Raw genomic sequence first — 25,976 nt, 5'->3', positions numbered from 1 at the left:
GCATAAAGACACCTGTCCACCCCATACAATCAGTAAGAATCCAACTACTAACATGGCCAAGACCAAAGAGCTGTCCAAAGACACTAGAGACAAAATTGTACACCTTCACAAGGCTGGAGAGGGCTACGGGGAAATTGCCAAGCAGCTTGGTGAAAAAAGGTCCACTGTTGGAGCAATCATTAGAAAATGGAAGAAGCTAAACATGACTGTAAATCTCCCTCGGACTGGGGCTCCATGCAAGATCTCACCTTGTGGGGTCTCAATGATCCTAAGGAAGGTGAGAAATCAGCCCAGAACTACACGGGAGGAGCTGGTCAATGACCTGAAAAGAGCTGGGACCACCGTTTCCAAGGTTACTGTTGGTAATACACTAAGACTCATGGTTTGAAATCATGCATGGCACGGAAGGTTCCCCTGCTTAAACCAGCACATGTCCAGGCACGTCTTAAGTTTGCCAATGACCATTTGGATGATCCAGAGGAGTCATGGGAGAAAGTCATGTGGTCAAATGAGACCAAAATAGAACTTTTGGGTCATAATTCCACTAAACGTGTTTGGAGGAAGAAGAATGATGAATACCATCCCAAGAACACCATCCCTACTGTGAAGCATGGGGGTGGTAGCATCATTCTTTGGGGGTGTTTTTCTGCACATGAGACAGGGCGACTGCACTGTATTAATGAGAGGATGACCGGGGCCATGTATTGCGAGATTTTGGGGAACAACCTCAGTTAGAGCATTGAAGATGGGTCGAGGCTGGGTCTTCCAACATGACAATGACCCGAAGCACACAGCCAGGATAACCAAGGAGTGGCTCTGTAAGAAGCATATCAAGGTTCTGGCATGGCCTAGCCAGTCTCCAGACCTAAAGCCAATAGAGAATCTTTGGAGGGAGCTCAAACTCCGTGTTTCTCAGCGACAGGCCAGAAACCTGACTGATCTAGAGAAGATCTATGTGGAGGAGTGGGCCAAAATCCCTCCTGCAGTGTGTGCAAACCTGGTGAAAAACTACAGGAAACGTTTGACCTCTGTAATTGCAAACAAAGGTTACTGTACCAAATATTAACATTGACTTTCTCAGGTGTTCAAATACTTATTTGCAGCTGTATCATACAAATAAATAGTTTAAAAATTATACATTGTGATTTCTGGAATTTTTTTTTTTTTAGATTATGTCTCTCACAGTGGACATGCACCTACGATGACAATTTCAGACCCCTCCATGATTTCTAAGTGGGAGAACTTATATATATATATATATATATATAACACACACACACACACACTGGAACCTCGGATTTGGGACCAAGACCGGTCGCGAGTTCCGAATTTTCTCGACCTTTTGATACGCCCCTTCCAACCCAGTAAAAACCCAAAGAACACTGTACGAAATCAATTTAAATGAGTAAATAACACTTTCACTCCATATCACTTAAATATTAGACTATTTTAACAATACTTTATGTAAATTAACAGCAATTACAATGCTTAATTAAAAAAAAATAAAGTACAGGTACAGTAAAGTATGCAGTAGAGAAGTACAGTATAATAATACATAAAAATAGTTTTAAAGCATTTTTTAGACAATTTTAATGAGATAAACCTTGATTAGAAATGTTAAAACTTGCGTTTTGAGCAGCTCGCGGTTGCATATATATATGTATGTGTGTATATATGTATGTGTGTATATATATAATATACATACACACACACACACACACATACACACACATAAACACACTCACCGGCCACTTTATTAGGTACACCTGTCCAACTGCTCGTTAACGCAAATTTCTAATCAGCCAATCACATGGCAGCAACTCAATACATTTAGGCATGTAGACATGGTCAAGACAATCTTCTGCAGTTCAAACCGAGCGTCAGAATGGGGAAGAAAGGTGATTTAAGTGACTTTGAATGTGGCATGGTTGTTGGTGCCAGACGGGCTGGTCTGAGTATTTCAGAAACTGCTGATCTACTGGGATTTTCACGCACAACCATCTCTAGGGTTTACAGAGAATTGTCCGAAAAAGAGAAAATATCCAGTGAGCGGCAGTTCTGTGGGCGCAAATGCCTTGTTGATGTCAGAGGTCAGAGGAGAACGGCCAGACTGGTTCGAGCTGATAGAAAGGCAACAGTAACTCAAATAACCACTCGTTACAACCGAGGTATGCAGAAGAGGATCTCTAAACGCACAACACGTCGAACCTTGAGGCAGATAGGCTACAGCAGCAGAAGACCACACCGGGTGCCACTCCTGACAGCTAAGAACAGGAAACTGAGGCTACAATTCGCACAGGCTCACCAAAATTGGACAATAGAAGATTGGAAAAACGTTGCCTGGTCTGAGGAGTCTCAATTTCTGCTGCGACATTCGGATGGTAGGGTCAGAATTTGGGGTCAACAACATGAAAGCATGGATCCATCCTGCCTTGTATCAACGGTTTAGGCTGGTGGTGGTGGTGTAATGGTGTGGGGGATATTTTCTTGGCACACTTTGGGCCCATTAGTACCAATTAAGCATCGTGTCAACGCCACTGAGTATTGTTGCTGACCATGTCCATCTCTTTATGACCACAGTGTACCCATCTTCTGATGGCTACTTCCAGCAGGATAACGCGCCATGTCATAAAGCGCGAATCATCTCAGACTGTTTTCTTGAACATGACAATGAGTTCACTGTACTCAAATGGCCTCCACAGTCACCAGATCTCAATCCAATAGAGCACCTTTGGGATGTGGTGGAACGGGAGATTCGCATCATGGATGTGCAGCCGACAAATCTGCAGCAACTGCGTGATACTATCATGTCAATATGGACCCAAATCTCTGAGGAATGTTTCTAGTACCTTGTTAAATCTATGCCACGAAGGCAGTTCTGAAGGCAAAAGGGGGTCCAACCTGGTACTAGTAAGGTGTACCTAATAAAGTGGCCAGTGATTGTGTATATATGAAAGGGTTAACAGGTTTTGATGATTAGTATGTAGAAATGGCCTATTTGGCTGGGAAAAGACCGTGTTGTTGAGACAACAGACCCCAAACACTGAACAAATGCAGCCGTGGTTGCGAAAGTGAAATGTGTTTGTTTAGTCTGGTGGTCTGAAAAACGATAGATTTACCAACATTGGGCTTTTATGTTGCGTTAAAAAAAAAAAAATCCCCTCCAGTTTTCCAGCTCAGACTACCTTCCAGAATAAAAAAGTGTGTATTGTATGAATAGCTTATTCAGAATACGACAATGGAGTGCATCTTTTTGTTTTTGTGTTTATATGTACTTGCCCGTGTGTGTGTGTGTGTGTGTGTGTGTCTGTATGATTCTTCGGCCAAATTTTGTGGGCTGCCAGAAAGTGTTGTGCAACCAGTAATCTGAGCCATGGCACTGGAGTAGAGGGGAGACGGTCCAAACCACCATATTACTCACACACACACACACACACACACACACAAGCATGTCAAGATGAGAGGCAATAGGGGTAAAGCGATGTTGAGGGTCTTAACCAGTGTTAACTAGTTACAGTTACTCGTTACTTCATTCAAAAAGTAATTTAGTTACTTTGTTGATTACTTACACTAAAAAGTAATGTGTTACTGTTAAAAGTAACTTTTTAGTTACTTTTTAAAAGAACGTTCTTTAATGTTCCCATTAATGCCCTTTTATGCATTATGGTTTATACAAACACTATTTATTTAAACACTATTTTATTAAAGTCAGAGCAGCACAAACTGAATATATCACAAGGATTTCTGAAATAAATAACAAAACAAGCTGAATTATATATTCACAATCAAAAACTAAAGTGGCTTCTGCTGTTGTGTTGAGCTTTTAAACATGTTCCTTTCACAGCTGAAGTATAAAAACTAACAACAATGTAGAACAGAACACCGGGTTAGCTTCTAGCTACTAGCTTCTAGCTCCTCAGGCATGGAGTTTCTGGAGGCGCTTCGACAGACTGGAGTTGCTGTTTATCGCAGTAGAAACGAGCTTTGAACCAGAAAGACACAGCTTACATTTGACTTAAAAGTTTTTGTCTTTATGCTCAACCAAAGTAAAATAATGAGCATATTTCCACTTTGAGAAACTTGTCTTACTCTCGCCTCGACTCGCCATTACTGACGCACAGACCTGAATAAACGGAGACACGCCCACAGCGCGTCTTCTTCGTGTACGCAGAGGGTAATCCACCAATCCTACAATGCGACGCTGCTGTAAGCAAGTTAGACTGTAGTCTACACTTCAGCCCAAATTAATTCATTTATAAAAGTAACGGGTAACGCACCATACGGTAATGGTAACGAAGTTACTCTATTTTTAAAAGTAACGCGTTACAGTATTAGTTACTGTAAAAAGTAACGTGTTACTGCCCAACACTGGTCTTAACAGTGGTAAAGTTGGGATTGAGAAGTTCACTGTAGACTATTAATGAGGAAAAGAGTGTCAAAGAGAAACCTGAAGGTTAAGATATAAACATGGAAGGAAAGAAAGACAGAAAGAAAGATTAAGCATGGCAGAGAGAAATGAGGAGTGAAAGAGAGAAGGCAGGCAAAACCGAGAGAGAAAAAGAGAGAGAGTGAGTGATTAAGAGGGGCTGTGAAAGGGACACAAGGAAAAAGAGATAGTAGGTGGAGAAAGTGTTCCCTCTTTTCTAAAGCAGATGTTGCCATTTGTTACTTGACCAAACTCCTCTGCTGTGAGAGACGTTGGGATGTTTACATAGCAACCACTCTGCACTGCTTTAGTTACAACTGACTGCCTTATACAACGTGACTGACAATCTTAATAACGTCTGTCAGAGGAATTGTCTCTTGAAGCGTGTTACTTCATGAAATTTTAAATATGTGCGCACGCACACACACACACACACACACAAGCTTCTATGTAAGTTTACAAGTTGAGAAATCTCTCACTTTCCCCCTCTGTGTCTTTGTGTACAGTATGTACTTCTCTCTCTCTCTCTCTCTCTCTCTCTCTCTCTCTCTCTCTCTCTCTCTCTCTCTCTCTCTCTCTCTCTCTCTCTCTCTCTCTCTTCGTGTCTGTCCGCCCGCCCCTCTGCCTCTTCTGTGCTCATAAGCGTGTGTATGGTTATCATGCGCCAGGACCCTAATCGAACACAGATGGTCGGATCCTGCTCATTCCATTTTGCCTTTCACTTGGTTCAGAGAAATAAGGAAAAGCCTTGCAGCCATTGTGAAAGGGAGAGAATATAGAACACTTTTGCATAGCTCTGAGGAGCAGATGCATTTTAGCCCCACTAGGTACTCTTCAGTTTGCTTCAGTACTGATTTCTTTTTACGTTACCTTTCTAAAATTTGTAATGCCTTTAAGCAATATATCACTTGGTTTACTGTGCCTTATATGCGTATTATATTCTTACTATATTGTATTTTGTTGTGCATAAATATGGTCTTTGTGATTTGTTGTTGCATTGTTGCACGAGGAACTAATAAAATAAAAAAAAAAGTAAATGACATGAAGTAATGTGGCTGTGACAGAAAAACAGCCTTGAACCTTAAAATATGCTTATGCTTGTCTTTGCCTTTATTGTTGCACAAAGTTGCTTATCACACCACTTTTATTGGGTCTGTTTTTCATTCTGAAATGGCAGAGAGAGAGCATGAGTTTGTCCCATGGGCTAATTGTAGATCCTCTCCTACTCATCCTCTCGCTGCTCATTTACCTCTAAAGAGAGTGCCATCTCATGGATGAAAAGGCTTACAGAAAATGTTAACTTGCTTTTGTCCAATGATTAACTGCACACCATAGGTTTTGTGTTAATGTTTTATTAGGATAGTGGATCTCTCCCTTTGGGCATTATGATGTGTGTATACAAGAAAGACACAGCTGTCAATTCAATATTCTGGAATTAAAAGCGTGTTCTGTGCAATACAATATATTTGATTAACATGCCTTGTCCATCACTTCAGCTAACAGACACACCACCTTCACTGACCGACGCCTCCTCCTGTAAGGGTATTAAAAGACACATTTAATAGATTAAAGGTCTTTAAAAAGACCTTTATCATGTGTCCCTTGCTGTCTTTTCTTCCCCATTTTTTTGCTTTATGCCTTTGGCCTCCAGGCTTCTCCCCAGAATCTTTTGTGTTGAACAAGGCAAAGGGCTGACTTTCAAGTACCCTTTTGTAATGATGTGAATAGCACCCCCAAAAGCCAACAACAGAGCTTTCACAATGAGCCTTTTGGCTTTGTAGGGTTGTCACTATACTAGCCTCCTACGTACTGCATGTGTCACACTCGATTCCTCTGTCTCTTTCACTGCCACTCTTTCTCTGTCTTTCTGTCTCACAGAGGAACAGACGGTTGTCTGACATGACTCAAATGCGGTCATGTCTGTGTGTTGTATACGAGAGTGTTTAAAAAGCCTCGCTTCATAATACTCTTCACTTTATACTTAAAATTTTTTTACACACACACACACACACACACACACACACACACACTCACACGTACATAGAATTATGCGTTGTTTCTTAAACATGCACTCTGAAGTTCATCTATTCACACAGTGACTTATGGTTTTGAAACATCAGTCTTTTGTCTTTTTGTTTCTCTTTCTCTCTCACATAAATCATTGGCAGTGATTTTCTTTTTGCATTCTTAAGCAAATAAAATGGTAATAATTTAAATATAATTTAGTCATAAACCTTGCTGTTGGTCGATAATTAGATTAGATTAGATTCAACTTTATTGTCATTGTGCAAGGTACATGTACAGAGCCACTGAAATGCAGCTAGCATCTAACCAGAAGTGTATAAGTGGCCTATTTACAATAAATAAATAGCAGTGTGATAAATAAGGGGTATGGAGTCCATATGTACAGGGGTAAAGGTAAATAATGTAGAGAAGTTGCTGTAGGTAATAATATATAGTAATATACAATATACTGTGCGAAGATTGTGAAGTTAATTAAATAATTTAAAACAATCTGTTATCTTGTAGCTCATTAAAGGGCTACTGATCCATCACATTGGAAATCTAAACATTTCAAATGATACATTTACAATTTTTGACTTGCTTCACTGTTAATCAATTACTAAGCTGCCCAAAAACCAATTCACTGATTAAAGCCTCTGCACCTGTATGCCAGTGAAAGAGGTGTGGCCTCTGTACCAGTAAGTCCCATTGGGAAGAGGTGTGGCTTCTATCTTTTTCAATCTTAGTGAACGAGATACACATTCACTGCTCTATCACTGTACATCAGTGTGTTCTCAGGTCCCTGGACTGCTTACGGTGTCAGAGACAATGTTGTGACTCTCTCCGCTCTGACAAGCATGACGTCGTTGTTTATGTGCAAAGAGGAGGAACGTCTCTTCAAACAGCCGCAGGCTTCACACTGTTTATTCTGATACTGGACTCTCTTGCTCTGTTTATATGCCACAGACGAGAGCCGCCAAGAGTTTATTCAGGTGCACATGTTCCCATGTCATGTGTGACAGAGACTTAGTCATATTTACAGCCTGACTCACTGCTCTATTTCTAGTCTTTAAGTAAGCTTGTTTTGGAAAATATGCTTTATTCACAAGTCTGTTTAATTACATAAATGATTTTTTTATTTTTATTGAATTATTATTTTTTTTTTTTATATGGTGTGTGTTTGTGCACGCGTGCATGTCAGGCCCTTGTTGTAGTGTCTAGCTGTGTGTCAGGCTGTGAAGTCGGGCATCCACGCGCGTATGCTGTTACGAGTCCAGCAGCTGTCTGCTCATGTGCTGAGAGACTTCTCTTCCTTCCTTTCCTCATTCTATTCTCCACTGGGAAAGGCTGTGTCATCCCTCACTTCAAACGCCACTGATTTATATCTACTGTAAGAAATAAAGATGAAGGGGCAATGGAAAGAGAAAAAAAAATCGCAAAGAATGCGAGCAGATGGGGGAGTCTTGAGCTAACCTTAATTGTGCACAGTGCATTGTATTTATGAATGCTACACTATGTACGATTATCTAATGCCATGTAGTAATAGCTCAAATCAAATGTTTCATTTTAAGAGGAAAAGAGAGATGACAAAATGTTTTAAAATCCACTCTGTGTAAACAGATCAACACAAAAAGTATTTAAAATATTCAACTTGAGACAAAAAATTAAGAAAACAATTCGCATTACCAATCTTCCTGCAATCATGCCTCATTTACTTTTTGAGTGTACACCCTCCTCCTCTTGATCAACCACAGTACACAAAGATCCATCTTTGTCCATATGTGCTCCTCTATTTGAACTCTAGCTTAGTGGCCTGCTTTTTCCTGAACCTGCACAGAAGCTCAGATTTACAGCTGTGCACACCTGGTAATGTGCTTGGACCTGGAACAAAGACCTGTGGAGTCTGAAGAGTTTTTTTTTTTTTGCCTCTGAATTTACCTTCTGCCATATATGCCAGAATTGTACTATGACCTGATCAAGCTGCCCTGCTGAGTTTATTGTAAGTTGAACATTATTGTGTGACTGTTCTTTGACCCATTTGCAGGAAATGTTTCATTATTCGGTTTTTAATAAAGTCTTACAAGGACAACACGCACCTGATTGGAGAAATGAGTAGCCACGAGAACCCAAACCGGCTGCATATATGATTTGAGATGAATCTAAACTTTCGGAATTGCAGGTCATAGTTTTCAGTAGTTTAGCGTATACTTCATGATTCCTGCCACAGTGTGATACTGCTGTGTAGAAAAAAAGTCACAGAGCTGAAAGTTCTTCAGCACTAACTGAATTCCCTTTTACACGATACCACTCCATACAATAATTCAAAACTTAGATAGGTTATGTGACCCCCTTTTTTTAAATTGTGTTAGAAACAGCTTCGTTGCCTATTTGCAACTTGTTGTTTACCTCACTGTATGAACTGTTATAGAGACTTACTAGCTTGCTAATGAAATGAGATGCCTAGTAAATCATAGACCAGAGTAGAAAATAATGGCCTCGTCAGATCCCAGTAGATTCTTTATGGCAACATAGACAGTTTGGCAATCGGGCAAAAACAGTGTAGTAGTGAGGCATTTAACATTTCAGGAATTGTTTTAGATACTACTTTCTAAAAAAGGATAACATTTCTAAACTCTTCTTAACACTTGTAACTTATGATTGTGTTACATGTAGTTCTTTACTGGTGCTAAACAGTGTGGTCTGGTTTAAAATAAACACAGGCAGCAGGTGTGCAGGAAAAAAAAACTTCAGTGGTTCTTTGAGGGTTTCTTTGTCTAGGGTTAGAACATTATAAGTGAGAAACATCCTAGTGTAGGGTAGAAGAACACTGTTAGAAGACGAAGTTTCTAAAAATGTGCAATATGTCTGGGAGTCTTTCAAAGACTCTCGTTCTCTTACATTAGAGAGACATTGTTAAATTCTGTATCTTTTGTGGCTTTTACTAACCACAAACAAATACTAACAACTATTTGTGCATGCAAAATGTAAAAATACTAGCTAGAAGCAGTTTTGATCACAGTTCCTCAGGCATAATAATCTAACTAAACAAGAGAGAAATCAATTCCATTTCACTGATTGTGTTTATTGTAAAAACAGTTGCATAAGGAACCTTTTTGCAGGGTTTTGGGATCATGTCTGGCTTTGTGTTCAAGTACTTAAGAAACACAGCAACTCCCTGTTTTCACCCTTTGATGGGTCACGTTACGATTTTCCCCCTCGATGACGTAGGATTGACTTCATCTCTTTTATTCTATCCATCTGTCCCTTTTCCCCCTATGTCATCTCATTCTCACATCCTTCTGTCCCTGGCTTCTCTTTTAGTAGTGACAGTTTTACAACCTGTTGTTGATCTTCTGATGAAACTGTTTCACTCACAGGGAAACACACTGAACTTTCTCTTAATGGGCCATATTCAGAGATGCTGACTTAAGTTTAAAGGTTTTACAAAGTTCTCCATACGATGGTAAATGTAGGACAATTTAGAGGTAAAGCACAAACCAAGTTAACATTATAATTATAATAATAATAATAAAATAAAGATCAAGTTTCAGGTTATTTCTCATATGTACAGATGGCAGTGACAGTTTGTACAATGAAATTCTTAAATGAGGCTCCAGGCAAACTACAGCAATATTAAACATTAAATAGTATGGAGAGAAAAAATTCATCCATTTATTGATTGAAAATCTGGTTTGATTTAACAACGTGACCTCAAATCTCGTTAATTGCCAGTTTTTTTATAGGAACACTAAATTCAACATATGCAACTTTACAGCCAGAGAAACCCTGGAGCCTAAAATTAAGTGAAAATTCTTCTGTTGAGAGCCGCAGGAACGCTAACATCTATCTAAGGCATCAAACTTCCAAACCGAATGTTGGCCTGCATTTAACGCTGCTCTTCTCTCTTGCCATCATTGTGCACCTCTGCAATTAGAATGATTGAGTCTATTATTCAAGTTGAGGTATGAACCCTAATGAAGAAATACGCTAAAATGCTGCTCAAGCACAACTAAGCCTCCTGATTAGACTGCTTTAATCACTGTTCAGCTGTGACCTAATACTTTAATGAGCGGTTTGATTGACATCCTTTGACTATGCCAGCTTGTCTGTCTGCCAGCTTCTTTTCACCCCTACCTGGTTTGATAGTGAGAAATGAAATAGACAGGCAACAAGTATCTACAAGCTACCCATCCATCTCATTCATTGCAGAGAGCGTATCTATGAGGATAAAGCATTTGGAATATTGTGTGCTCTAGAGACTTGGTCGAGCTTGGGAAATTCTTTGCAAAAAAACGCTGCAAATAAGCATTCAGGATTGATCTAATCGCTCATATATTTCCTCCTCGTTGTTGCGGATAGAAATGCCTATCCGGGGGCAGTGACCCTGTCTTCCTGCCCCTCCTCACCCAGATGCTGCCATCTACCCGAATCCAACTTATCCGATGAACAGAAACATATGCAGCTTTTTTGCACCGTTAATCATTATTGATGTTTGGAGATCTACACAGGTTACATGGACTGCTTAGTCCTGTGTATAATGCGAGGGGGAAATGGGTCAAGTTGTTTCAGTCTGGTTTGAGTTGAAGGGAAAACCCTGAAGCTCACCTACAGGGATTTTGGCAATGTAAAGTTCATGTGTGTGTGTCTTTAAGGAGGGGAAGGGTCTGTTTGTTTCTCTTTGGAAACAGCTCTGTGGGATTGTGGGAATATCAAATTTACTCATAGTTGGCATTTGGCAAGTGACGACATTTCCTGTGCCCAGCTCAGGCATGCATCCAAGTACAGGCCCAAACAAAATGTCATCCTTGCTGTTTTTAAGTGAAATTATTTACACATGTGATTTTACTATAAGAAATATTGTGGGGTTTTTTTTTTGGCTTGTCTTTTCATGTTTTTTCTTGATATTTTATTCTTTTCTATTTCTAGGCTAATATTAATTTCTGTATTTATGGATTTGTTTCGATGTAGGTCTGAAATGATTCAAGTTACTTGAGTAATTTGATTACAAAAATAATTCTAAAGTTAAATGATTTTTAAAATGTATATATTTGTATTTGCAGTTTGATGTAATATTGCATTTAAATGCATTAAATGGGTTTAGTTTTCTAGGATATTCTTTTATGCAATTTCAGCAATAAAAATGTAAATTATTCTAAAGAAGAAACAAATTATAATTTTAAGAGACCCATCTTATTTTCTCTTGTATATTTAGTTTTGCTCTTTAAATAAAAAAAGTACTTCTTATCCGATTACTCGATTAATCGATGGAATCGAGTAGTAAAATAATCAATAGCTGCAGCCCTATTTTGATGTGACCAAATGGTCTCATGTTTTTTTTTAGAGTACTTTTAAAGGAATGCATTGATGTACACTATAGAGCAAAAAGTATGTGGACACCTGACCATAATATTAATATGCACTATATAGACAAAAAATCCTTTATGGTACTTACTTTGTGCGTAGAGGCATTGTCATGCTCGAGCAGGTTTGTGTCTCCTAGTTCAAGTTCTATTGCATTCATTTATCTCCTATACAATTGTGTGCCTCAAACGTTGTGGTAACAGTTTGGGGAAGAACCACATATGGCTAAACTGTAGGTGTCCTAATACTTTTGTCCATATAGTATATGTCCTTGTTGAACATTGCATTCCAGATCTAGTTTTCCCTTTGCTGTTATAATAACCTCGTCTTCTGGGAGCACTTTACACTGGACTTTGGAGTGTGGCTCTGTGGGGATTTGCTCATTCTGCTAAAAAAACATTAGTGAGTTTAGGCCCTGATGTTACGTGAGGAGGCCTGGTGTGTAGTCACATTCCAATTTATCCCAAAGGTGTTCAGCAGGGTTGAGGTCAAGAGTCATTGCATGCTTCTCCAAAGTAATTCTGGAAAACCAGGTCTTTATGGAACTTCAAGCAGGGAGACATTGTCATGGTGGAACATGTTTGCAGCTCTTGTGTGCTTCCAACTTTGTGGCAGCAGTTTGGAAAAGACTAATGTATGGGTTTGATTGTCAGCTGCTTTTGGCCATATAGTGCAAGTTGCCAGATAGTTTATGTGTAGCTTTGATTTTTGTTGCCAGTGATGGGGAATCTTGTGTGCAACTTGTGTCAAAAATACTTTTGAAGCTAAATGGCGTAGTGAACAACAGTTTTGCAGATGCAGCATAAGCTTGCTATTTGAAGGTTTTCATGCATATAGGAAAGCAATTCCAACAGGAGACAGTAACCAGGAAGTCTGTACAACCACTTTATCAAGCTGTGGTCTGCACTATTTTTATCTGCACTATTATATCCTGACTTGACTCATGTGGTACCTGAGCAAGTAGGGTAACCAAATTCAGCACGGGTGCTTAAGTATCGCATGGCTCGCTTACTGGTAGAAGTAATGACTGTGTGAAGGATTATGGGTAATTTGCTCAGTTGGGTAACAGATATGTTGGAAAAGAGTTTTGTTTTACAAAAGTCCTCAAACACATGCTGAATTTTTTACGTGGGAGTTTACACGTTTGTGCACATAGACGAGTGCAGTGGAAAGTTGTTCATAAGTCAGATTCCCTCAGAATGTTTTCAAGTGGGACACACACACACACACAAATGCCTTGACCTTTTTTTCTCATTATAAACCAAAGTGCTAAGTTGTCATGTATGCTGATCTCAGGGACGTTAGGCACAATTTGTTAATAGTAGTAAATAAACAAATGATGTGTCCTGAAAATATCACCTGTATTAAGTTTCACATTTCAAATCTTTATTGTATTTATTATTTCCTGTATCTGAATCTTGAATGAAAAGATATTGAACATTACATCTGTTCTAGACGCCTATTATATTACACCTTATAGTGAGTGCTGAGCTACAGTATGTTATAAGGTTTATATATATGGGAAGGAAATGAAAGGTTTGCATATACTGTATATTTGTGTGTGTGCGCATGTGTGTGCTTTTTTTTGTGGTTTTGGTTTATCATTCAGCATCTTAGAAACAGGTGCATGTGGGTTGTAGTGACACAGTTTCCTTTTACTAGAAGCTTTACACACCACACTGTAAAATGATCTACTGACACCCATCAGTTCTTCCTTCATCCCCCACCCCCCACTCTCAATTAACTGTTTTGTACTGACTTTACTCTGTCACCTATACAGCTGCACATTTGTGTGTTTGAGACAGAGAGACATAGAGAGAGAGAGAAAAAAAAAGAGAGAAAGAGAGAGAGAGATTAAATCCTTTAAGATGTTCGTTTAAAATCTTGCAGAGCTACTGGCCTTTGAGGACCCGGGTGTCGTCTGTGTGCTAAAGGAGGGAACAGGAATACATAGACAAAGAGAGAGAATAAGAAAGTGATGACATGAGAAGCAAAGAAACCCAAAAAGGATCCAAAGAAGGGGAATATGAACAGAGAGATTTAGAGAGATGACAGTAGACAGGGAGGATACACGAAGTGACGGAGGATAAAAAACTGTTACAGATGAATCAAGAATCTCTCTCTCTCTCTTTTTAGTTCTCTATTGCTTTTTCTCTCGCTTTCTCTCTGATAGACACACTCATAGTTTTTTCAGATGTACTATGAGCGGCATTCCATTTAATTAAATACCATTGTAAAGTCATTTATTTAGAACTGCTTAGTGCTGCTTCTCTATACTAATTTTTTTTATACTTTTATTGAACTAGCATTTGTCCAATGCATTTTACTCAACAATACAAACAGAGGGAAAAGTTACCTAAATCTATCTGTGACTGCTACTTTTAAATATGACCTTTTTTGCCATCTTTCTTACTGCATGCTAAGATGGCAGCATAATACTGCGTGCATATGAGTCCTCTTTGTCTATTAGACCCTGATTTCATTTCCATTTTAGGTTGAGGATTATAAAACAAATGCCTGGCCTCTTTTTATTGTAATAAATGTCTATTCTTTTGTTTAATACAATTTATTGTCTGTGGAGCATTAACAACCCCCCCCCCCACCCTTTAGGCAGTAAAAAATATAGAAACTGTGCCCAATAAGTGCTGTAATCTTTTGGCGGTCTTCCATGTTCTTTTTCCCCCCTCCTCTGGCTGGTGCTTGTTGTTCCCAGCTCCACTGAGCAGAGGAAAAGTCCGTTTGAGGAATTTCAGAGAGACAGGGAGTGAAAGAATGATGGAGAAGTTGAGAGAAAGAGAGAGAGCGAGGGAAAGAGACAGTGACCGTGATGGTGATTGTGAGAGTGATAGTGTTTTAAGAATAGGGAAAGTGTGTGTGTGTGTGTGTGTGTGTAAGAATAAGCAATGCTGAGAGATCAAGAGAATGATGGGGTGAGATGTGAAGACTGATAAGAATGAAAGTATGTTTCAGAAAGGACAACCGCACATTTCTTCAAGATGGAGAGAAGAACAGCGACAGACCTAGAGATAGACAAAGATCGATGAAGCGATAAAGAAAAAGACATGAAACCATTATTCAAATGAGGGACGTTGTGTAGTAAAAATGAAAAGGACAGTGTGTAACAGCCAAAACGCTCTCTTATGCTTACTGACATTTAGATTAGTGTTAGGTATATGTAGTATATAAGGATGGGTTCTCCTTTTGAGTCTGGTTCCTCTCAAGGTTTCTTCCTCATTACATCTAAGAGAGTTTTTCCTTGCCACAGTCGCCGTGGCTGCTCATCAGGAATACATGCACATTGTTCACCTTAACTATTAAATTCTGTAAAGCTGCTTTGAGGCAATGTATGTTGTGAAAAGCACTATAGAAATAAACTTGACTTGACTGATGCTGCTAATTAGCTGCATTTGTTACAATGCCAATATAAGGTCCTCATAAGTATAGTAAGACAAGTGAGGGGAAAAAGAGAGATACATGTTGATTTAACGTGCTGACACGTACGATTAAGGACAGTTTGTAAGGACAGTTTGTTGAGGAAGGAGAGGTGCTGTGGCACCCATGACACATTTGGGAAGGTCATGCATGTCACATCAAAGGTCAAACAGCTGTGAGACAAGGCTTGTTTATTAGGGGAACATTTACAACATTATAATACAATTGCAGTTGCTTCGACTTGTGGCACAGTAGGCTTTTTACCAGCAGATCCCGGATGTGCACTACAGGATATTTATTTTCAGAAACATATGTGAATTAAAGCCATGTGTGGGTATAGATGATCCAGTGATGTGGGAGGGTAAACAAATTGACTTTGGTCCAACAAATTTAAACATGCTTGAGTTCGGAGTCTTGCCAGTAATTGAGTTAGACGACACACAGAGACAATAGATAATAAACTTATGAGGAAAAAGATGAATGTCGAAGCTTGTGTAATACAAGCAGTCATACAAATAAGTTTATAATGTTTTTTGTGTTGTCTGGCAGAAAATATATAAATGCACAAACAAGTTCTTGGGTTGCCGGTGCCATTAATATAATCATTACTTAAACAGATGTCACATGGCATCACATGGCTATGGTTTCAAGTGCCAGAATGTTTTTTTCCCCTTTTATTTATTTTTTATACAATAATAGGTAACTGTATCCCAAAGCTAACTAAAAGTGTTTGCTTGCTCATAAATAAGCTAGGTAGTGTTTCAACAAGGAGCTGCTGGTAATGTTTGCTACAGTAGCTACAGATAATTTAATAGTTAAGTGTTACAAAATAAAGCATCATATCCATTGAGCTAGCTAAACAAAAATAGCTACATCATAGTTATACAGAGTTATATAAGCTGAAACGCTATCAATGGGCTAAGTAAATGAAATACTTAGCAAGCTACTGTAGATCACGTTGTACATCATTGTGGTCACTATTCTGGCCAGACCAGTGGTGATCAGTAATGTAATTCGTTGCTCTACTTAAGTATTTTTCTTGTGTATCTGTTTTTACTCAAGTATTTCTGTTTGGGGAGACTTTTACTTTAACTTCACTACATTTCAAAGTCAAATATCATAATTTTTACTCAACTTTGTTTCTTGATATCAGTCGTTTCTTTTTATTTATGTGTGGATAAAGCCATAACTGGTCAGCAAGCCACCATTCAGGGTAGAGCACATGCTCCGTTTTAAACTTATGATTGCCACTTTGCAATGGCGGATTTAAGCAGAGACAACATGGGCATCTTGCCGAGGGGCAGCACAGGACGTCTACGAAAAAAAAAAAAGTCATGGTGAATAAACCTGGCCGGGACTCGAAATGTGCACCTACTGCCAACCTACCTACAAGTTCCCTCACTCATACACTCAGAAAGGAGGGATGGGAGTTGGGTGACATCAGCTCAGCCTTCGGGGTTTCCAGTGGGAGAACTGACAAGATCCGGAGTGATGTGACGTCAGTAAGGAGAACTAAATCCAAATTAAAATTATGGATGACAAACAAAGCCCAATTCAGAAAAAAGAGGAAAGAATCATAAATCATAGTACCTGGATACGTAAGTACATTTAAAGACAAATACTTTTATACTTTTACTCAAGTGAAAGTTTAACGGGAGCACTTTTACTGGAGTAATATGTTGCCTACTGTATCTCTACTTTTACTCAATTTCTTGATTTGTGTACTTTGTCCACCACTGGGATGCTTTCTATTTACCAAATCTGTTATAAATCATGCAGTGTATGTCTTGCTTAAAGCATAGCTTGATCTTTTAGCCATCTAGTCATTGTGGTCAATCTTCAGAGAGTTTGTTTGTGTTAATGGCTGGATCTCGGCTCGGCCCTAGCAATTGCGTGTGCTGAAAGGAAAAAAAAAACTGTGGGGTCTGAGGTTTTCTGAGCTCTTGTTGCAAACAATTCGGTCATCCCAGTATACACAGAGGGGGGGAACCATGGATCTGTCCTGATTCAGATCACTTAGCGAAGGGCACATGCATTTTGTTAGTCACGATGCGTTGAATGTGAAGTCCAAGCCAAACACACGCACACAATCTTTCCTTCTCTCTTTCTCTTTAATGATTTCCATATGCTCCTCTGATTAGTGCTGCAGTAGAGGTTATGTGTGTATATTGCATCTTGGCCCAGCTCGGTGTGTGGCGGGTGGAGAGGCATTGACGTGCAGGAACACGGCTAGGAGAGAGATGACCTTCCAATAGAAAACAAACTTGCTTGTGTATGTGTGTGAGCGAGAAGGCCAGCGATTTTGACGGAGATGCTTGTACTGAAGGGAACTGCATTGTTGTCCAAAGGTCATCAACTTATTATTTTTCTTTCTTTTCTGTTCCTCCCAAGCAAGAGGGAATGGGGCTGTTTGGCATTTTGCATGGATCTCCCTTTAGAGAGTCATCATATTCATTAAAGTTCTGTAACGAATAAACTTTTCTTGTGATGCTCCTAACTCATTATGCTCATAGGTAGCAAGCTAAATGGCTGAGATGCAGTCAATCAATCAGTTGCATACTTAAACATTCACAACTCTGCATTAGAGAAGTTTATCCTGTGAGACTCTTGAGTTAACTTTTTTGGCAGTAGGGGCTATCCATGTTTACAATTTACTTACTGTTACGAGCTCCAAAGAAATATCTCTTTTATAAAACATGAGTAAGTCTAGGCTCCAGAGACCAGGGCAAACATAAAACAGGGCAAGCCTAATTGTTGTAACGTGAACAATGTAATGCTCATTTACCTTCTAAACAAAAACATGAGTCATCATGCAAGTGTCATTATCCAGAACTCCTTGGTTGTTTTTTTGTTTGTGCATGCGTAGTATTTTATGTTAATTCAGCCTGGCTGTGGATTGTTTCGCGCCAGTAAAGAAGCCAAAGACTGCTGTTTCTCTTGCTGTGTCTTGTTTCTTCAGGATTTCATGCCCCTTTTGAAGTTTCAGACTGTCTGAGCTTGACGGTCCCCTCCAGGCCTGCGATGGCTGCTGAGAAGAGATATAAATGCCCCATGATGCATATGAAATGAGTTTGCCAAAAGTTTAAAATAAACAATAATACAGTCTGCCAAATGTCAAGAAATAGGCTTAGATATCTTCTATAATCTCATCCTCAGAAACATTACACAGATAAAAAGAAATTTTCCCAATATATTTATGGTGTATACATTAAATATACGGGTGCATGAACACGGGCAAAACTAAGCCATTGCCATAAATAAGCCCTAGTGAGTCTTGGCAACTTTAAAAGCTGACCTGCTGTTAGCCCATACATATCTGACAGGTTGGTTTTGCTTACCATTGATCACGACTAGCATTCCAAACTATATAGTTCTGCCCTTAATTGGAGGTCTGATACAGAACAAGTTGTTCCATTCCATGCTAACCCATGACCCATTGTGCTGAGTTTCAAGGCCACAGCATAGAGCTCAAAGACTTCTCGACAGCATACATGTCCCAGCTCTACCAAGCATGTTCGCACATCACGTCCTATCACCATGCTGATTTTTCATGAGAGGAGTACACTTTTATGTAAAGTCCTGTTGTAAGAGATAAACATGGCCATGTAAGGAGAGAGAGTGAGGAAGAGTTGATGTGACAGTGGAGGCTATAGTGGAGGACAAATGGGCCAGAGATTCTCGCTAATAAAGAAGGAGTGCAGAGAATGAGTGGGAGACGCTATTGTATGCCTACCTCCCTAAACGTCTACACTCTCATCTTATTTATTGGTATCTATATCAATTAGTGACATGGGAGTTGCAGCAAGAAAAACAACGCTTGTGTTTATGCCTGTTGAGCAAAGTCACTAAGCACCATTATCTAATCCTTGCTTTTGATAACCCACATGGTGGGTTTTCTGTTCTTCTAGCACACATTTGGAGTAGAAACAACTTCAGTGTTTTCTGTTAAGCACATGTGCGTTCCAGCGATAACTAGTAAACAGATACCGTGTCTATCAAAGACAGATTGGGACCAGCATTGCAGTTGGACTATGAGTATGTTTGTCATATAGTATAAGTGTTTTTGGATGTACAGTATACTTAACATGGATGCAAGTCAAACTGACTGCTCAAACTAGGACTAGCTAGATGCAGCAAGGTTTAACCAGACAAACTAATCTCGATAATCCCATTTCGACATTTTGACACTCCCTACTCTATGGGGAAAGCTGCTACTTTTAAAATAATTCAAGGCTTCTCTGCAACAACACATGCACTTGGCAATCTGAACTATCGACAATCTGTTACAGGCTGTTAAATGCACTAATCAAACCCAGAATCACTACACTCTATGAGACTTCTTGTGGAATCATTTATGTCATATCCTGACATTGTAAATCCCAAGAATATTTCTTTTTCTCTATCTTGACTTACAACAAAAAGACACATGTTTCATATTGGGAAAAGTGAAGCATCCTCAACATCTCAGTCTGGTTAAAAGTCATCACTTTGTGTCACTTTTCATTCTTGTCGCATAAAGTAGAACATTCAACCTATCATTTCTCATCTGCTTTACTTTGTTCACTGGATTCGTGAAAGTCCTCATTAAACACCAGAGTGCACCCATGTTTCTGATGTTCTTGATGTGTGTTCTTGTGTTCCAGGTCCACTGTTACGTAGCCCATGTGAGCTATTACCAGTCGGTGAAGGTCACCCTGTGCAGGCCATGTTGGAGAGCTACACGGCTCTATCAGGCTGTGCGAGTCGTGGAACCACCAGCCTTCCCCAGGAAGTTCACATCATCAACCTGCGTAGCAGCAACACAGAGGAGCTGATGGAGAAACCTGAGGTGAGTTAAGTGTGAAGGTGAACATTGTAGGTGAAGGCCTTCAGCTGCTTACACCCTCTTTGTGAGAGTAATAGTATAATGATTATAGTAGACACATAGTCTGACAGAATCAGAAAGATAACACTGTCGGTATTATTTTAGTACAACACTTTATTACTGCATGGCACTAAACGCTTTCTGTGACAGGTTGAGATGAGACCAGGACCTTTTATATGCTTCTGTGCCATCGCTGGTATTCAGGATAGCCTAGATCGAATATCATTCTATAGAGTTACTCTGGTTGAACACTAGGAGCTAAAACAAAACAAAATTAATCATTACACTCAAATAGTCAAATAGTTCAGTTCATCAGAAGCATTTATCATATGAATGTTCTATATATAAAAAGGGTCCACCATAGACCACTGACATTATGCTAGGTGCAAAGCATTGCAATTAGTGATTATACAACTTTTAAATTGCAACTAAATACAAGCAAAATAGATAAACTGAATAATAAGTGTAGCTGCCAGATAGATTTTTCTAAATAAACTGAAAACTCGAAGAAATTTCACATTTCATACACTTAAGTAATTTCTGTTCAGCCTATATCTTCTTTCTTCTGTATTTGTAAAATGGCAAATACATTTTTTAATTATGTGGAACATCTTCCAACATAAATAGAAAAGTCTAAGTTAAATCTGTCTTTTTTTTGTAAAGAATATATTCAAATAATAAGATTAGTATGTATTGGGACATTTGAAGAACTAGCTTATTCAACTTAACTGGCTTTGATAGAGTGGAATGAAAACATGTTCTGGGAAGTGCAGTCTGGGTGGGTTGTTAATAAGCCGTTGGATGGTTTGTGAGTGAAAGAGGAGGTTGGGGAAACAGAACGAGGCGGGTGTATGATCTCACTGTGACTATCAAATGAATTGATGTAATCGCTGGATGGCCTTGTTGGCAGAAAGTCTTGCTGACTTGAACCATTTCTAAAGAAATGGCATTATTTTTTTGTATTTCCGTTGTTCTGTATGGCCTGCAAGTGGAATCTGTGCGCATGCACACACGCGCACACACACACACACACACACACACACACACACACACACAGAATGATTGGTTCTTGTGTCCAAAAGTGCTCACTTCTATTATGAACAATGAGTTTAAAAAGTATAGGCTGGAAAAAAAAAGAATGACTCGTCATCAACTTTCCTGTGTGCACACATCCCAAGAATAACATGAACAGGCCTCGAGTGAGGGGCTCTTATTTAGTGGTTATGTTCAGTGGAGAGTGGGGGAGAATGAAGAGGAGGAAAAAGGAGTGTATATCTTGGCAAAATGGCTGAGGTTGTTCGGCAATATCAGCCACGCGGATCAAGAAGAGCCCTTTAATGTGCCTGCATGCTGTGGACCCTATGCTATTGAAATACAATATCAAACCCTGTTTGCACGCACAATCGCAGCGCAGCGTGGCTTCTCTCAATATGAGCGGTGAGATTTCTGCATTAGCAAAAAACAGACTACAAAACAAAGTTATGCTGTCATCACATCTACAGTTCTAATCATCACCTCTTGATGGCTGCCGTATATGCTCATTCTTCTACGTGTTTTGTTTACCTAAACTTACTCTTAAAGCAGAAAGATTTATAATTGATTAGGTGACAAGCTGAAAACAGGGAACAGGTGGAGTTGTTTTGTTCTTGAATTATGAATGAGTCAAGAAACTCACATTGAGTAGTTTGTGATAATGCCAAGTTTTGTGGTTGTCATACTAAATCATTCTGGTTCAAGTCTATGCTCGGGGTGCTGTAAGGGTTTCCTCAATAAATACATGCTGGTAGGTGGAATCAGTACCTACATGATGTCTGGAGATGGACAAGCATCCCATGCCTCCTGATGCCTGTGGTTGGCTCTGGATCCACTGCTATCTTGACCAGGATAAAGTGCTTACTGATGATGTATGTAGGATAAGATAGGGTAGGGTAGATAGGATATGAGTAAAATCTATAAAAAGTTTTTTTAGAAGATTAGCTAGAAGAATATTAGATTTTTTTTTAGCTATCCATGGTACTTATTTAAAGGAGGCTTTTCTATATAGACTAATCCTCAGATTTCCCATAACTTTTCAAGGTATACATAATAAACAATACAAAGAGCTTACATAGGTAAGGTGAGTATGACTTTGATGTGTCAGTGCCAAAGCTATTTCATAAATCACACAACCCACAGGTTCTTTTTGAATTAACGCAAGCTTTATTGCATGACCACTTTGCGTGGTCCCATGCCATGACTCATTGGTATTACTTTAGTAAAAACCTTTAATGTGATAAGTCTTTGGTTTTGGTTAGCGATGGAAAGAATTTGCTTTCCTTTTTTCTATAATTCCACTGTGGTGTGTTTAAGCTTGTAGCTTGGCAACCGGCCTACAGCTTTCTTTCGCTGTTTATCACAAAGCCTGCAAATCACTTAGCAATTAAGGCAAACACTTGAACAAAGGCCCGCTTTCAGTTTATTTAGTGCACATCTAAGGATGTATATCAGGAGTGAAGAGAGGTCTGTCACTTTTCATTACTCTGATGTTTGATTTGTTGAGCTATCATATACAGAAGAAACAGCTTTAGGTGGAAATTAAACATTGGATATATTTGTCATTTGTAAGACTCAATTTAAAACAAGTGCAATCAGAAGGTTGTTCCAAGTTATGACACATACAGTATATGTTTAGATATTTATATTCTATAGATATATTTAAGGTTTACAAACTTTTAATAAAGAAAGATTAAAAAATAATTCTGAAAATCCTAATAAAAATTAAAACAGGACTAACTTATACCATTGATACCATTCCTTCTTCACGAAATATTTATGATGAAGAAGCTGCACATCCTTCCATGGGATTTTTAGTGGCGTGACCTCCTTCCCTATTAGTGAACGATACAGAAGCAACATCCTTCAATGGGACTGATGGGCATACTGACCAATCCTACATTGCAGAGAAATGACAGACACTATAACTATAAATAAAATTTTTAAACACCGATTCAACTTTGATAAAAACGAGAGTTGTCATCACCTCGAGTATAAAGCCTGCACACAAATCCCCCACCTGATATCAGGCCAACTCAAGCCACGTGTTTTCCATATAAGGTCCTATTGCCATTTGTATCATTGTTTTGTAGAAAAGCACTCTCAGCACAATGTGTACAGAAGGGATTACAGCAAGCTAGTGCTCTTCCCCATGTGAGTTTTGTCTACATGCACTGACGGATAAGGCCATTTCACTCAGTGTGCACCAAGACTTCAGTACTTCAGTTAGACTGTGATATTTCCAAGCCAATTATTGTGGTTTCTGATTGGAAAGACAGATTGAAAAAACTAAACAACAATAAGCCCGGGGTGACCTGTATACACACAGCCACATATTTAATCTAACCCTAGGATGGGATCCTGGACATTCAAAGCTTTCTCTGGCTTACAAACACAAAATATATGCGCTGCATGTTAAAGCACACACAATCCGTGAAGCTGTGGGAGACAGAGGGGAATTTGAGGAGCTGTTGGAGGCCCTGGGCAGGAGAATAAGTACTCTTTCTGACTTGTATTATAGTATACATTAATGCCATGAAATGACTATAGAAAACTTTCCCTATATTTAGCATGCCGAAAGTAGTGCTAGTCCCTGTTATATAAGCCACTGTTTAATCAAGTAGGCTACATCGGACATGTATTTTATGTAATGTATATGATTTAAGAGAACAGTTTATTTTTGAGAAAAATGACTGATTTTCCTGATTAAATTATCTCCACCAGTGACTACAGGTCAAAGTTTATTCACACAAATTTCCTCTTGTTAATACACCAAGATTAGTTCAAAGGTTGCTAAGGTTGGACCACTTTAAAGCTGGATTCACTTACTTACACTCACAGTGTCACCTAGAACAAGCATTAGCCTCAGGCATGATGCAACACCTACAGTTTGATCGTGGAGTTCAATATTAAAGCTTATGGTATGGTTGTACATGATTCTGTGTACAGTACATGATGAAAATGTATTGTTAGCTATAAGCTTACATATAGTCATAGCATGACTGCAAAGCTAATAAAGCAGATTTTGTCTAATTTGATATATATGGAGCAAGGATAACATTTCATTCATATATATATAATTCATCCTTCAAGGCCTTTTGAAGCTGGGTGTTTCCTTATCAAGTTCTTTCATTCCCTCAACTACTTCTGCTGCAGGACACTTGGCAACTAGGGTTAAGGTTAAACACAATGGTCTCCCAAAGAAGGCCAGTGACCTCTTATGACTGAACACTGCTGGGATTTTGTGAAATTCTCAAAATACACAAAATTCATTTTGTCACATTAATCTTAGTCCATGTTGTTGTAGTTTGACTTTTTCCGTAGCATTGTCTCGCTAAATGGACAGATCCCATGCCACAAGCGATTTCCTTCCTCTGGGGGCTGATGACCCAGGGCCACACTTGCATGTCATGTGAATCTGTTTGTTCTTGACACGTTCAACTGTGATTGTGCGGCTGGGCTTTACACAACATTATTTTTGGTTTTACACGGTTTCCTCCTCTGTCTCTGCCTATTTGTTTTGGGGCTCGTTCAGGAGTTCTCCATTCCTCTTCTGTGCATTAATTTACTGCAGAAACATTACAGTTGTTAATTTATTGTTCCATTCAAAATAACTTGCACCCAAGCCACATTCCCTAAGAGTATAGCCAAGTAGTTTGACGACACAGAATTGCAGTGTAAATTTTTGTGTGCTCAAGTAGAGAATCACCATAAGACAAAAAAAATAAGAATAAAGTATATTCGTCTAGCACTCTGCTGATGATGAAACTTAATGAAAGATGTTGAAAGAAAGCTGCCATGTTTTACCCCCACAGAAGCATAAAGTAGGGCAGACAAGGTCAGGCTGTAATAAAAAATAGAGCTGAAGGTCAGGGTAGAATTAGAGATGGAGCTGAAGGTGTGAGTGAAATGTGGGATGGAGCTGAACATCAGGGCACAATCATAGATGGAGGTAAAGGCCAGGCCTTCCATTTTTTTCAAGGACATGTGGGAAAGTAAGCTAGGGGCCTTGGCATTAATGCCACCTACCTGCGATAAAGGCACAGATGTGGCCATCTGGACGGACACACACACGCCCACTGTCCTTCTGTGGTACTGTGTGTACCTCCTAAAACCAGGGTCGGGTTTCGTGAGTTCAGGCGCCACTGGCCTTTAGTAACAGATGCAGCAGATCCTTCATGAGGTAAACAGTTCAGCGCTGTTATGTGATTTAATGCTTTCAAAGCCAAGGCCGAAAGCCTAGAAGAGGCTATAGTGTTACCAGCGATCTCCAGGGCCGATCCACTCACTAATGTACTTGAACCCATGAACTAATCATCCCCGTGCTACAGAAGCACACAGACACTAGAACTTCACCGAGATTTTATTATTGTTTGATCATTTTAATTGCAGGGTTGGTTGTGAACGTGTAGCATTGGTTACTAAAGTGGCAGATGAATGAAACAGTTTTATTTCATGCAAAATATTCATATCAGAGATGTATTTTGTTTTTAATAACCCAAGCTTTATGATTTAAAAATGGTCAACTTATTTTGTGTGCCCATTACCCGTGACTCACAGCTAAAGCCATCCTATCTCTTTCTATCTCTCTCAGATACACACATGCATTTATACCACTTATGAACATTTATTTTGATTGTTACTGCATGGTTAGTCACGTTTGAATGGTTTTAATTTTCTCTTTATCACTATGTCTTTCTCAGTTGCTTGTGTCCCTACCAGCTGTTATTGTAGTTAATATGTTGTCTTGCCTTTTGCAACCTTTGTGCTTAAAGCATTCAGCACCCTTTTGCCCTCAGAATCGGGAGGAATTTATGGAACGCTTTCTCAGCACAGGCCACTGAACTTTGTATGAAG

The 25,976-nt window shown here is 39.2% G+C and overlaps 1 protein-coding gene across 2 annotated transcripts in view; it reads left to right on the top strand.

Moving 5' to 3' along the window:
• The window catches only part of tgfbr3 (transforming growth factor, beta receptor III), a 91,172-nt gene that overhangs the window by 12,653 nt on the left and 52,543 nt on the right, over positions 1–25,976 (top strand). For both annotated transcript variants that reach the window (XM_083569070.1, XM_083569071.1), the window contains exon 3: positions 19,867–20,051. In XM_083569070.1, the coding sequence (XP_083425196.1) occupies positions 19,867–20,051 (185 nt within the window). The remainder of the gene's footprint in view (positions 1–19,866; positions 20,052–25,976) is intronic.

The sequence above is a fragment of the Silurus aristotelis genome (genome assembly GCF_946808225.1).
Source record: "Silurus aristotelis genome assembly, chromosome: 2".
In the NCBI taxonomy this organism is placed as follows: Eukaryota; Metazoa; Chordata; class Actinopteri; order Siluriformes; family Siluridae; genus Silurus; species Silurus aristotelis.
This window is presented reverse-complemented; position numbering and strand designations above follow the sequence as displayed.